This window comes from Carcharodon carcharias, chromosome 9 (genome assembly GCF_017639515.1).
Source record: "Carcharodon carcharias isolate sCarCar2 chromosome 9, sCarCar2.pri, whole genome shotgun sequence".
Classification (NCBI taxonomy): Eukaryota; Metazoa; Chordata; class Chondrichthyes; order Lamniformes; family Lamnidae; genus Carcharodon; species Carcharodon carcharias.
The window spans coordinates 130,349,942-130,364,092 of NC_054475.1; the positions used below are offsets into that span (position 1 = coordinate 130,349,942).

Consider the following 14,151-nt stretch of genomic DNA (forward strand, 5'->3'; position numbering starts at 1 on the left):
ACTCGGGGGCAAGAGCGCTTCCACCTGAATCGTGACTAACAAATCTTACTTTTTAGGGCCCACCAACCTACAAAACGTTTCTTAATCAAATTGAGTTTGTACAATTATAAGTAACAGAATATCAGTTTTGGAACGATTGTTTTTCTGTTTATTGTTTGTAAGGTAAAGACCTCTTGTGGATAAAATGAAAAAATATACTCCTTTCAGTCAAAATTCAATACAATATTTTATTAATATTTAAAACAGAAGAACAGTGAGGTTTAGACTCAGAAGCAGGGTGAAGTGTGGCTGATTGATAGAGATTGGTGTTTGGATTTTTCTTAAACAATGTGGAATTCACGCAACATTATCCCCTGTTTCACATGTATGCATCTCTCTCCATATGTACCTTTCTTTGTTCTGATCTAAACAGCATTGATAAGAATTCCTGTAGTTTCTATGTATAGTGACAGTGTAAATGTGTTCATGAAGATTTGCTTTTGCATATTGCAATGCTGCTACACAACAACCAGTGGGTCTCTTACCCCCTCACATAAAAAGCAATAATTAGCACACCGTGATCCTCCCTTCTCCAGCCACAACTCAACTCCATCAACATACCTCCGCTGGATTTGCCTAAAGACCAGGTTTTCTAAAAATGTCACAGCTCAGTGCACGTGCACTCTGCAGGAGGTCAATTCAATGCAGAAACATTACATCAATAGGAATAATGGAAGTGATTTGGATTCCATAAGGTAAAATGCCAAATATTGCAAATTGGGTGGTGTGGTAAAGAATGTGGAGAATTGCGCAAAAGTAAAGGAAGATGAACATAATTTGCTGAATGGCCTCCTATATTGTATGATTTTTTTTTTCTACGATCAGGTCAAAAAGATGCAAACAAATTTACTGTGGTTTATTTTTAGAGAAACAGAATACAAAAGCAGAAAGATAATGTTAAATTTATATAGAACCTTGGTTAGACCACACTTCCAATACTATGTATGGTTCTGATCTCCCTTCTACTGAGGATATTGAAGCACTGGAGAAAATGTAGAAAAACTTTACAAGGATGATACCAGAGATGAGAGTATGCAGCTATCAGGAAAGCCAACCGACCACTCGCAACAAACAATAAAATAAATAGAACATAGCATAATCCAGAGGCCTGAAACTCAGTGTTTGAAGGCTTACATAGTTCCTAACATCAGCAGTCCATTCATTTGATTAATCAGGATCTGTGGTTCTTTGGATGTAGTAACTTATGTGGCTTGGCGGGTATGACATACTGGAAGTCAATGCAAAGAGAGGGTCAGTAATGTTCATCAACACCATCCTCACCATCTCTAAATGACCCAAGACGAAAATCACTTACAGGTAGAAATTAAACAACCTGAAATAAAATACTCATGGAATAATCCATGCTGTAAACAGAAAACAGAGGAAAGTGAAATACAAGTTGGAACTTAATCAAGGGGTTCAGGTATTTTGTACACAGAATAACCAATGCCCTGGAGTTTGTTACAGAGTGAAACTGATTGAAGGGCTTGAATAGTTTTTATATAGAACAGATACCCGGTATGAGTTACAGAGTAACATTTGATCAAGGTGTTCTCATGGTATATATATAGACAGGAATAATTTATAGGCTGGAATCTAATTAGAAGTTTGGATAATGTTCTGGACTGTTTTCTCATTATCCAAAGCAGCAAGACATTTGAAGCCGATTTTGAGATTCATTGGCAGGAATGTATTTTTTTTTATGTAATATAGGTTCATTGAAAGGATCAAATTTCAGTTTGTGCTGATCGTTGGGGCTAGTATCAAGGATGGTAACTATCCAGTTCTTCATGTAACTACTGAATGACAATGCTAATAGAAAGGACTTTATATCCCATGACATTGCCAAAAGGGGCATTTGCCTACATAGATTTCAGCACACTGTACCAAAATCACTATGGCCATACACTGACACAACTGAAAACTTGCAATTCACCCACCTCAGCAAAACCTTCACCACATCTCTATATCCCCACCATGCTCACACATAATCTGTCCCATTTCATTCAGTATTATGATGTTTCAATATATAAATTTCAACTAATCATCATGTCCTAATTTACTCTCATCTCTCTTATTTTTCTCACCCTTGATATTGTCCTGAACTGTAGGCTTTCGTCAAGATGCTTAGGACTTTGGAAAAATGGTTAGACTTCTCTTCCCTGTTTTCCACAGATATGTACTAACGCTGCCATGGATTAGGGTAGGTAACTTAGATATACCTTTCTATTGTGTGGCTTGTGGGGTAAAGGCAAGGGGAAGGAGGCCCCAGAAATATGGTTGGAAATTCTAAATATATGGAACAAAGCTGCTGCCCAATGGGTACTGGGTAAATGTACCACCCAATGTGGTAGAGATTGCATTTCAATCCCTAATCTGTGTTGAGTTAGTGATCTCAGCTTGGATGAAGAAAAAATATCAGCCACAATTCCTACTCTGGATTATTATCTTTCTAGAAACTTCAGCTGCAATACTCGCCACATTCAAATAGCTGATTAACATTTACAGGTGAAGAATACATACTTGGGCCAAAATTGTTGATACCACAGCCAGACGTAACAGCTTGAGGAGAAACATGGTGAAAATTAAGCAAAAGATGGCTAGCAGAGGATAGGGCTTAATTCTTTTTAACTATGTTGGCATTTTTGCATCCTTCCATATCATTGCTGAATGGCCTATACAGCATCAACTTGATTGTTAGCATCTGATGGCAAAAATTTATTTTAAACTTGCAGATGATTCTGCATTGCCTGAGTCTTCCCCTTCAAGAGCAGATCATGAGGCTTTATGGCTCCTGACTGATTTAATAAGGCGCCACAATGGCATTGGACAGTGGGAAGCACAAGAGTGCTTCATCTCATGCTCTGTCCTAACAAATTAACTTTAGTGCACTGAATGGTGACAGCATTTTGGTTTTAGTAAGCCTACCTTATTACTGGTGAGCACATAAAGATACAAGAGCACCTCAGGGCTTCTGCTCTCTGTCCTATCTAGTTACTGCTGTGGACGATTGTATTCAAAAACTCATTATCTTGGAAAACCTAGGTGAAGTGCCAGTGCCCATATTATTGGAAAGCTTGGAATGAGTAGACAATATTACAAAATAAAGTTAGAATTAGTGGCACTAAGCTTAGGTTTTAAGAGCCTGAGGATTGGAGAAGGGAGAAAGGACAGGAAAACTTGAACTTCTTACCTCCTCAATTCCTGAGAAAGGATGAATCAGAGTAAAAGATGGTGCAATGAGTTTTCATTTCAATAGTGTGAAGGAGGAAGAGCACATAGGAGGACTAATATCCATGTATTTGTAGGATCATTTGTAACACTTAAGGGGATGACTTAGAATCCAGAAGCCTCCCTCCCTCCCCACCCCCCACAGCCCAAATAAACTGAAAATTAACAGTGTGTGGAATTGGACTTGTCCAATGGTACAATCGCCTTTAGGATCAACTCCAGTAAAACCAAATTATGCAACAAAAGCATCTGGTTTTACTGTGAATGCCTAATCTTAGCTTGATTGTCAATGCTAATTGGAGGGTCAGTAATGTCATTACAGGATCGAGAGTGGGGAAAAAGCAATAGCTGAATGGATCACTGATGAGTTGCATGGATTTATTCCCCAGTGACGTGTTACACAGCCAATGAGTGGGAGATCCAACCATGGTCTCTTACTTGCCGAATAATTGATAGTGTTTGGAGTGGTGGGGGATGGTGGGGGGATCGTGTTTCATTGTGATCTGACAAAAGCACAAGATGGGTCACACAGTGGTAACAGCAGGAAACACTAATATAATTAAGGGATAATATGGCCTGAAGCAGCGGAATTAAGTGTGAATTTATAAAGATAATTCCCAGTTATTTTATTTCAGATGTTGGGCAGTAGTAGATCTTCAGTGGTAAGGAAAATCAGTCAGAGTATAGCTTGTGGCCCATCTCCTACTTTACACCCCTGTGCAGTTGAAAGTTCTGGCCATGTTACATACTGTATTTGCAATTGTACATTTGATTCTTGGCTGGGTGTTGACAATATTGAGGGGAGAGGGCAATTTTCAGGGTGGGTTCAATACACCCATTCAGCATGTGTTGCAAACGTTCCCTTAGTGTGCATGTAGTGCCCATTTGTATGTGCATGTTGTGTGTAAAGGTGCATAGCTACATCCATCTATGGCTCATATCTACCTGTGTGTCATGATGTGTAATTGAATATCTATGGTACATACTTTTATGTGTATGCATCTGTAAATGTTTATGCAGTATACAACTGTGTGCACACAGTTATGTATATTTCTACTTAACTTTGGTTGTGCATGACAATGCTGTGTGTATGTGTACATGCATGCCGTTGGTCCTTCACATATACTATCATATATTGACTCTGTTTGTAAGGAAGGTATGTTTTTTTTTGATCTACTAAAATGTTGTTATTCAGCCAATCAAACCCATCACCAGTGTTGAAACAATGGACCTATGAGGATTAAATTGCAGCAGGACAGGAAGCAGAGTGGTGTGGAAACCTTTTCAAACCTGCTAATAATCAAGATTTCTCAAAACAAGGTTTTATCTGAAACTGATTCAGAGAGCAGACATCATCCATTCCAGAGCCTGTATTCTGGCTACATTTCAAAACCCAACTCAGACATCAACTCCATAAGATTAAACATGACTGAAATGTGCACATGTTACTGTTTTAAAGAATATTATTATTTTTGTTGCAATTTCTAAAGAGTTTTGAAAATGGCCTATTTTTTCAAGCTTCTCCAGGTGAGAGATTCTGGGTCCATTTTTAGCCCACTACATAAAACGGAGATACGAAAGCAAAATACTGTGGATGTTGGAAATGGTTTTCTCTCTTCACGGATGCTGTCTGACCTGCTGAGTACTTCCAGCATTTTCTGTTTTTATTTCAGAGATCACATTTCAGCTTGAGAACTTTTCATCAGTTCTGATGAAAGGTCGCAGATCTGAAACTCTGTTTCTGTCTCAACAGATGCTGCCAAGCCTACTGAGTACTTTCAGAATTTTCTTTGTGTTACAGAAAATGCTGACTTTGCTGTTTGAGTATGATTTTTTGAGAGAGGTAATTGTTGGAATGCTTTACCAAGTATATTAACTGAAATAGTTTACTCATCAGCAAGCCTCTAAATAGCCTCACTGCCTTGAGCCAAATTCTGTGATCATTTTCCTTTCTTCATTCTCATATAGCACTATTTTGTTCACAGCATTTGTTAATAGGGGTTTTGCCTATATCTTCAGGGAAGGGAAAGGAAGGTGAAAGAGGATTTTTGGCCAATTGCTGGCTCTGTATCATCCACTAAGGCTTTCTTCTCCTCTCATCTTGCTTAATGCCTTTCAGATTTTAATATCTTGACTAGATGTCCCATTGCTGTTGTACAGACAATATTGTTATGCATACTGTCATTTCATTGTTCAATTTTATGTCGGATGTTACTTTGTTACTACAGGTTGTTCTGTTGGATACTGTCAAATTTCTCAAATAAACAAGTGTGATAAAAGTTTAAAACTGCAAGTGCTGGAGGTTAAAACAAAAAGAGAAATGTTGGAAATGACTGGTAGGTCAGCATCTGAAAGGGAAAAGATGGGCTGTTTTATATGGAGACCCTCTGTCAGACACCCAACATCCTCCTTGATACATTAGACATTTGTTATTGTTGGTTTGAGGTGTGAGCATACTGGCCAGAAAATAGGACATAAGCAACTGGGAATGGGAGTTCAGCATGGATTCAAAGCATTACTATAATGGCAATCAATGTAACCTCAATAGCTAAGTTCATCTCACTTCGAAGTTCATGCAATATCAGCTGTGGCAACCAGAGTACTAAGCTGATAGATCGGTGAGCTGAGGAAAGCAACTAGATGGCTTACACCAGCCTGAAATCACTGCTCAAAAGGGTTTATGTTTTCATTGATGTTTTGAAAAGCTTTGTAAATATAATGTTCTTTTATTACAGGTACAGTGTCCCAAATACAGCACCCTTGGGACCAACACCATTGCGGGATTTCGGATTTCCTGGAGCTTGGAACCAACTCCTTTAGGCAGGCTGTCTCCAGCACATTGTGCTGATCAATTGTCATAAAAGTAACAAGGTTGTAGATCACAGAACAGGGAGTGCTTAGGTGCTGCAAATCCTCATGACCATTAAAGGCAGAAACATTGAAGAGTTAAAGGTTTGAGCAAATTTTTAAAAACCTATGAATCTTATAGTAGATCCTTGCAAGGAAAGAGCATTTGCTTGAACTGCAATAACAGAGAGAAGCAGTTGATTTCTGACCCTTTCACCTGAAAGCAGCCAGGAATGTTGCAATCAGAATGTTCCCGCCAGTGGAACAGGCAGCTTTGCATCTGGAGACTAAGGAGGGCCAGGGTGGGGGGAGGGTTCAGGTTGTGTGTGTGCACAACTCTTGCTGATTCTGTCCTCTGGGATCAGCCCGAGAATGGTCTCTTCTTTGTCGCGCTTATTCTGTTCCGGGAAGGGTGCCTGAGAGAAAATATCCAGTTTTTTGGACAGCCAGATTTGAGACACTGTACCTGTACTAGGAAGCCCAGGTATAAGGGCCCAGGTTGAAAACAGTAAGGGCGATACTGTGATAAAGAGGTACTGATTAAATTAACATCAAACTTAGGTTTTAAAAGTGTTTTGATTATAAGAGAAAGTGTAAATTGAAAGGAATTAAGTTCTATCATTTAGCTCCTCAAAACAATAAATGGGAGTATACGATGGTGCAATGGGAATAGGATCCATCAAGAGTTAGGATGCAGGGAGGAGCAAGTGTGTGGAGGACTAGACATTGAAACTTAAAGTAACAGAAAAAATGCAGAGGCGTGCTGATTGATAGTAGTTCGTTAAACAGAGAGAGAGGACAAAGTTGCAACAGAGAGAGAGAGAGAGAGATGTTTGATGGACATGATGATATTTTATTTATTTTTTTCTATATGACATTAAGCTCCCTCAATTGAAAGGGGAATAGAAAAAAGAATAAATCAATTTCAAAGTGTGAAATTGAAGAGCCCACTGAGTCATTAACCAATGGCGCACCAGAAAATTATTTCAGTGAATAAGCCAAGGGGTTAGAAGCATCCTCCACTGTAACTGCAAGAAACCACCAGAGCTGGTCATGCCCTTGCTGGTAGGTGCACACTTTCAAATAATCAGGTCCACGTGACTAAAATGAAGGAAATAATTCTCATTCTGAATGAATCTTGTATAAAACCATGACTGATAAAACTTCCTCCACCCCATCAGTTGGAGGCATTTCATATCGTCTTAAATAACGAAAATCCTCATCTATCTACAGCATGATCTGAACCATGAAGAACACACTCTGCAACTAGTCTGTAAAAATCAATACCTGTCCATGGTGACCTCTGCTAGCAGCTTTAGCATCAGAACTCCACTCCTGGTCTGTAAGTACATCTGGATCCTACGGTCAATGTTTAGAATCATGACCCTGCAACAATACCTGGAAGAGAAACATTTTCTTTCTCCTCAAAATTGTCCTGCCATCTTTCTGCTTTATACTATTTGAAACAGAAAGCCAAACCAAATCTTTATTTTTCTTTTGTATTTTCCTGGACTGACTGGCAGAGCAGGGCTAGCTGGCCACCTTTAACATATACTGCACTGCTGTAAGATGATCATTCCTTGCATTCCTCACTGGGCAAGCCCAGGCTGATCAAGGCAAACCCCAACAAGATAGGTACAAATCATAGGCTGGACATTAGCTACCTTAAAAAGACCAATTACCAATCAATTGCACCCCAAATATGGCAGGCCATCTGAGCATTATTTTACTAATCTCGGTTGCATTTCGTCAAAATATTTTCAAAAGGAATTGGGGTGAGGTGGAGGCTGGGTTTGTATATAAACTAAGGATAGATTGATAAGTATGTTTATAATTTACATAGATCACATTACAACAAAAATTATCTTTTAATCAAATATTGGGAAACGAGTAAGAGGGGGTGTAGTTGAAATGAGCAAGCAAAGTAAATTTGAAATGTCCTTCCCCTTCCCTTCCCCACCCCACCTGACCCCACCCAATCAGAGTTTTTGTGTTGTAAGTCTCATCCCCTGAGCAGTTGGAGTTCATAAAGGTTTGAAGCAGCTCCAAGGTCTCTGGGCTACAGAGAACCAACTGCTTCATGATCCTCAGTCTTTTTAATTGTCTGTTTGGAGGTGTCCCTAGTTTTGCATTTGAACTGTGGTTTCTCCTCACAACTCAAATCAGAGACTCTCATCTTGTTACTTTTCAAATCTTTCTTGCATTTGGAAAATGGAAGATAGAAGAGGGAGGGATGAGTGGTGTGTTCCTCCCTCTTTCAAGCCTTTTACTGAGGGAATAGCTGTACGGAAAAGAAAGAAAAGGCTGTGGATAGACCTGAGCCCATCACAAACATTAATTCTTCAGCCTCCTGGATGCAAAGAAAAAGTCATCTTCCAATTTTCTTTTTTTTTCTTTTTTTTCTCTTAAAACATACGTTTGCTGAACTTAATACTGAAATCTTTCTTGCTGGCCACTGTCATAGTTTTATCTATACTCTCCCAAAGACACTTTGTATATGGGGAGTCTGTACATGTCAGGAGAAGATTTAGATATCATGAAATAGGCCAAGCGACACTCAGAATTCTCTCACATTTTCGTGGCTGTCAAACCTTGTAGTAGATGTTTGCAGGGCTCTGTGGAGGCATCTCTTGAACAATGTACACTGGATGGCCGTAGTCACCGCTAACTTTCTCATAGTGAGGACAGTAGTTGTTATCATTAGTCCTCAGCGGGATTATGATGTCACTGGGTTCCGAGCCACTATTTCCACTACACTTTGGGCTGGCCAGTGTGTTGAGGGAAAGGACTGCTGATCTCTGCTGGGAACTCTTCCTGTGTCGCTTTCTGAATTTTATTAAGAGGACCACAAGGAAGATAATGATGAGGATAAAAATGATGCAGCCTGCTCCAATCGCAGCAAAGAGGGCTATTTTGGAGCCAAAGATTCCCTCATTCTTGTTCAGCTTGTCTTTTATCTGACTATCAGTAGCTGTTGAAAGAGAAGAGAAAAATGAGTGAGCTTTCTGATTCTGAACAATATTTTAGTTCAACTCAAAAGGCAACATCAGATTAATTACCATAATATCAATACAAAAGTTGGTTGTTTGGTTTGGACCTCTTGGGGAGATGGTGATATTATAAGTGTCAAAGATACAGGGTTGTTGACCACTGCTCACAATTGAATCATTTTGGCAAGCAACAGGTTCCATCCTCTTCAAATATTTTTCTTTCTGTTCCCCAAGTTTCCTGCACAACCCACGCCCAACAGAACAGCATGGGTTGGTCACCCTGCATCTGAGTTTGGCGTTGTCTTTGTTAGTACCTTATGACACCAGAAGACCCATAATTGACACCCATGATTTTCCTCCCTTGGCTGGCTTACATGTGGCTCAGGACTCTAGTTGTGGCTCAGTAACTGGAGGAGGAGGCTTAAGGAGGCCTCCTCATACTGTATCATATGTGGACACTGTACTGGTGTTCTAACACATGGTCCTAACCCAGCACCCTTGCTGAACATTTTTGATCCAGCTGAATTCACTACATTTAGTAACAAGTCACATATTAATGGAAGCTCATCATGAAATAGAAAACCTGCAATCAGTAAGACTTGCATTCCATTTTGCTCCCCACCACTTTAAAAATCTCTGCACAATGTAACATAACAATGTATTCATAACAATGTATTCGAAGGCACCTATTTTTAGCTGCCCCAAAAAGCATGTAAATGCACAAAGCCCTAGAGTGGTAAGATTATTCTAATCACAATTGAGCTGGTTAGGAGGAATGATTAAATGTTGCTGCTTAGCTGTTGTGATGGAGGTGCACAGCAGAAGTTAGGCAGCTTCCTATGGTTGTGGGGATGAGAGGTAAATTAGCTGCATTACTTGTACTGGCCAAGCAGTAGCCAAGCAGCATCAGAATATGTTGGGAGTGTGGCATCAAACTATATCATTCAAAAACAAAAATCATCTGAAGAATTATTTACTGAGCAATGGTGACAAAGGTTTGAGTCTTTTTTTTTATACGCTCAGAGGGGCAATGGCAGAAAAAAAGTTCCAATACAACAGAAAAAAAACCAAGAAAATCAAAATTATATCCAAGAAAGCTGGTGAGGAACAATTCTGTATTAGTTTGGTGCAAGACAGAGAGGATGACAGAAAAAGAGACAGAGGTATGAGACAAATAACACAGACAATACCAATGATTAATTCACTCCTAATTAATATAATTTGTCTCTAGAATATTTCCCCTTTAGATTGTGTTATTACCATTGACTTGTTTAATACCAAGAAACAAGGTGCTGCTGAATCAATACCTGGAAAAATCAGTTAGTAAGGAAACTTTCAATCTACTGCATGGAAACTAGTCTGACTCAATCCAAATCTGACATTATCACACAACAGTCATCCCTTTTACTTGGATCAATTCTAGCTTAATTCAACTTTGCCTTGTAAATGGTTTATTAAGAGAGCCTCAGATCAGCTTTGATGCTCAGTCTATGCTGAGCTAAGCGATCTCAGCCTGGCTGGCAGCTGGAGTTCTACAATTGGTCTTAATGTTCTTGGATGAGGGACAGGAAAAACAACCCTAAATCAATCAGGATTCTAGCTCCCGATCACCACTGAGTAACCCCCAATGAAATGTGCATGTGATCTTTGGGTGAGATGAGAATCAGTCTCAGCTGTGAGGCTCCTGTACCATGTTTGAAGAGGCTGCTGACACTCTCTCTCTAAGTTAACACACCAAGAACAACCACATGGATAAAACCACATGAAGATGATTAACTGATCAATGGTAGCACAGACCTGGATGATCCCCATGATGCACTTAATCAGAACAGCTTCATCCATTACTCAGCTATTCACCTTAGTGAATAGCAGAGCTATTAGTCACTTTGGGGCAGGTATTTATTCTATTGTTTGAATGTTAAGAATTACCTGGTTGCAGCACAGAGAAGATCACATGCCCCTAACATAAACTCACTGACTTTCAGTCCACTTAATTTAACAGAATGAACATCCAGCAGGTTGTGTGTGTGTGGAAATTTCCCACCAGATTTTCCTTTCTGCATTCTCCCCAGCTTCATGCCCAGGTGATAAACATGAAAATTTATGCCCCTGGGACATACCTATTGGAATATAAGAAGAAAATAGGAACTCGAGTGGGCCATTCAGCCCCTCGAGCTTGCTCCGCATTTCAATGCGACCATGGCTGATCTTCTACCTCAACCCCATTTTCCTGCACTGTCCCTGTTTCCCTTGATGGTTCTAATTGATAGAAACCTATTGATCTCAGTCTTGAACCTACCTCCACAACCCTCTAGGGCAGAGAATTCCAAAGTTTCACTCTGAGTGAAGAAATTCCTCTTCATCTCAGTCCTAAATGGCCTGCCCATTACTCTGAGACCGCTTTTACAATCTTTTTCTGTGTTCTGTAAAATTGCCTTGGGCCATTTTTCCACTTTCAAAGCACTTTTTAAATGCAAGTTATTATCATTGTCAGCATACTGAAGGGGCCACCGGGCTGTTTTTCTAAAAAATCTTATCCTTTCTTCCCAGCTAATTCTTTCATATCCAAGTGTCAGCCTGGCTCTGTGTTAGCACTGTCACTATCAAGACAGGTTCAAGTTCCACTCAAAGAATTGAGTGCATAATCTAAACTGACACATTATTGCAGTACTGAGGGAATACTGCACTGTGTCAGAGGTGTCGGCTTCTGGATGAGACGCTAAACTGAGGTCCCATCTGACAGTCCAGGTAGACAGAAAAGTGTCTGGCATTATTTGAAGTAGGAAAGGAAGTTTTCCCGATGTCCTGGCCAACATTCATCAATCAACACCACCAAAAAATAACTGATCATTCATCTCATTTGCTGCTCAAATTGGCTACATGACAGCAGTAACAATGCTTAAAAAGTAACTTTTTGACTGAATTCCTTTCTAACATTGAGGATATGAAAGGTGCCAGATGAAAGATTTGCTTTCTTCTTTATTTCCCTCTGTATCTCACTGCCTCTTGTTCTTTTCAATCTTCTACAATAACGTCCTTAGCTGTATCTGACATCCTACGTATGATTGAGACACTGGGAAATGTGTAGACTGAAAAATAAAAGGCTTAGGGAAAACTTTACTGAATTTTTAAAATGGTATTTAAGGGTATAAACTGATCCTGCATAAGTTGTTTGACATAATCACAAACTCTATGGGCAGTATTTTGCCCTTGGCAGGTGAGCTCAGTGGGGCAGTCAGAATGCCGACCACCGCCCACGATCAAGGCCGGAAGGCGATTTCACGTTGGCGGGCCAATTAAGGCCTGCCCAATGTGAAAGGCGGCTGGGGAAGCTGGGGAAGAGGTGGGTGGGGGCAGAGGCATGTTGTCTGCTGGGTCCAATGGCGACCCGGCAGCCCATTCAAAGACACCGCAGGCAGCCTCAGGGAGGCTGCATCAGAATTGCAGCAGCTACATGGCTGCAATCCATGAAGGAGAATCCACGTGGGAGGTGAGGTCACTGGGGCAGTCGGCCCGCGTTTCTCTAATGAGTGCCTCGCTGCCCTCCTGGAGGAGGTGGCTGTCAGGAGGGACACCCTTGTGCCCAGAGACGGGAGGAGGAGGCCACCGCACCTCACCAAGAAGGCCTGGGAGGAGGTGGCATCCTGGCTGAGCAGCTACGACATGGTGAGGCACACAGGGGTGCAGTGCCTTAAGTGCTTCAATGATCTGCTGTGCTCAGGAAGGGTGAGTACCTTGTTGGCATGGGTCAGTGTGGAGAATAGTTAAGGGCTGGCCGTCCCCCGTGGACATAAGGGGTGTTAGAGTCCAAGTGGCACTTGTCAATGACGCTGGAAGTGGCCAAGGGGATGAGCCCTGGCCGCTTGGAATGAGTGCCTTGCGGGTCAAGGGCCACGAATCGGATGTGGCATGATGCGTTCCTCAGGTGGGGTTGGCCAGCTTGCAGTGGTCCAGAGAGTGGACTAATCAATGCTCCTCTATCCTTTCAGGAGAAGACATCCCATAACAATATTAAGAGATCGTGGACTGGCGGGGTCCACCACACCACCTCATCTTCACCAGCTATGAGCAGGAGGCCTTGGAGCTCAAGAGGCAGCATGCACCTCGATCAACTGGCCACGGTGAGGTTTGGGTGTCAGACGGAAGTAAGAGTGCAGCGCACACAGGTGAGAATTTCGAATAGCGCCGCCATTCTCATGTAGTTTCTACATTGATGTGAGCCTGGAACCTGGGGTCCTCATTGATAATGGAAAGATGAGGGCACCATGATGCAGATCTCCGTTGTCTCACCAGGGTGCCTGGCATACACAGTGACAGTGTGATGACTTTAACTAATGATATGTTCTTCTTCCTCCTTTTAGGTTCACCAACAGGCGCTCGCACTGAGCACTCTTGAAGGCCCATCCCTGACCCTGGAGGGCTACCATGCTACCCACACACCTGCATCTCACCCGCACTGTCAAGCAGGCACCAGCGCAGATACCAGCATCTCCGTAGGCATTAGATCACCGTCTAGTATCTTGGTGCACATTGGTGAGGGCACTTCACACTCGCTTGAGGTGTAAGTGGAGGCAGAGAGTGCCCAGGGCACCAGCAGTCGGAGGACAGCTGGAAACCAGGGCAATACTTAGTCGAAGGCTGGTGATGGGCCTCTGGAGTCATCCATTAGGCAGCTGATGCTGGATGTCTAGCGGGGTGTGATACATAAGGATATGTGTGCAGTGGTCTCCGTTTTGGAGGAGTCCCTGCAGAGTGTGAGCACTGCGTTGACCCTCATGGCTGAGCGCAATGCCTCATCCATGGAGAGAGTGGCAGCTCCAGGGACAGAATCAGGAGTCCCTGGGGATGCACTCAGACCTGCAAGCCCTCACACAGGCACTGACCTCAGTTGGTCAGTGTCCATGTGGGAGATGAATAGTGCACCCAGCATCCCAGTTAGGTGTCCATCCATCAATGGTGAGCAGGGAGGTCCACAGTGACCTCACATTAGCGCACGAGCTGCCAGTCGTTTCTGTGGGCTTCTCTCAGAGCGCTCTGGATGACA

The 14,151-nt window shown here is 41.8% G+C and overlaps 1 protein-coding gene across 2 annotated transcripts in view; it reads right to left on the reverse strand.

Annotated features, from left to right (window-relative positions):
* Nucleotides 1-207: 207 nt before the first annotated feature.
* Nucleotides 208-14,151, reverse strand: part of efnb1 (ephrin-B1) — a 229,906-nt gene continuing 215,962 nt past the window's right edge. For both annotated transcript variants that reach the window (XM_041195082.1, XM_041195081.1), the window contains 2 exons: nt 8,690-9,088; nt 208-1,267 (listed from right to left, as the gene is read on the reverse strand). In XM_041195082.1, coding sequence (XP_041051016.1) covers nt 8,703-9,088 — 386 coding nt within the window. In that variant the 3' untranslated portion in view covers nt 208-1,267; nt 8,690-8,702. The remainder of the gene's footprint in view (nt 1,268-8,689; nt 9,089-14,151) is intronic.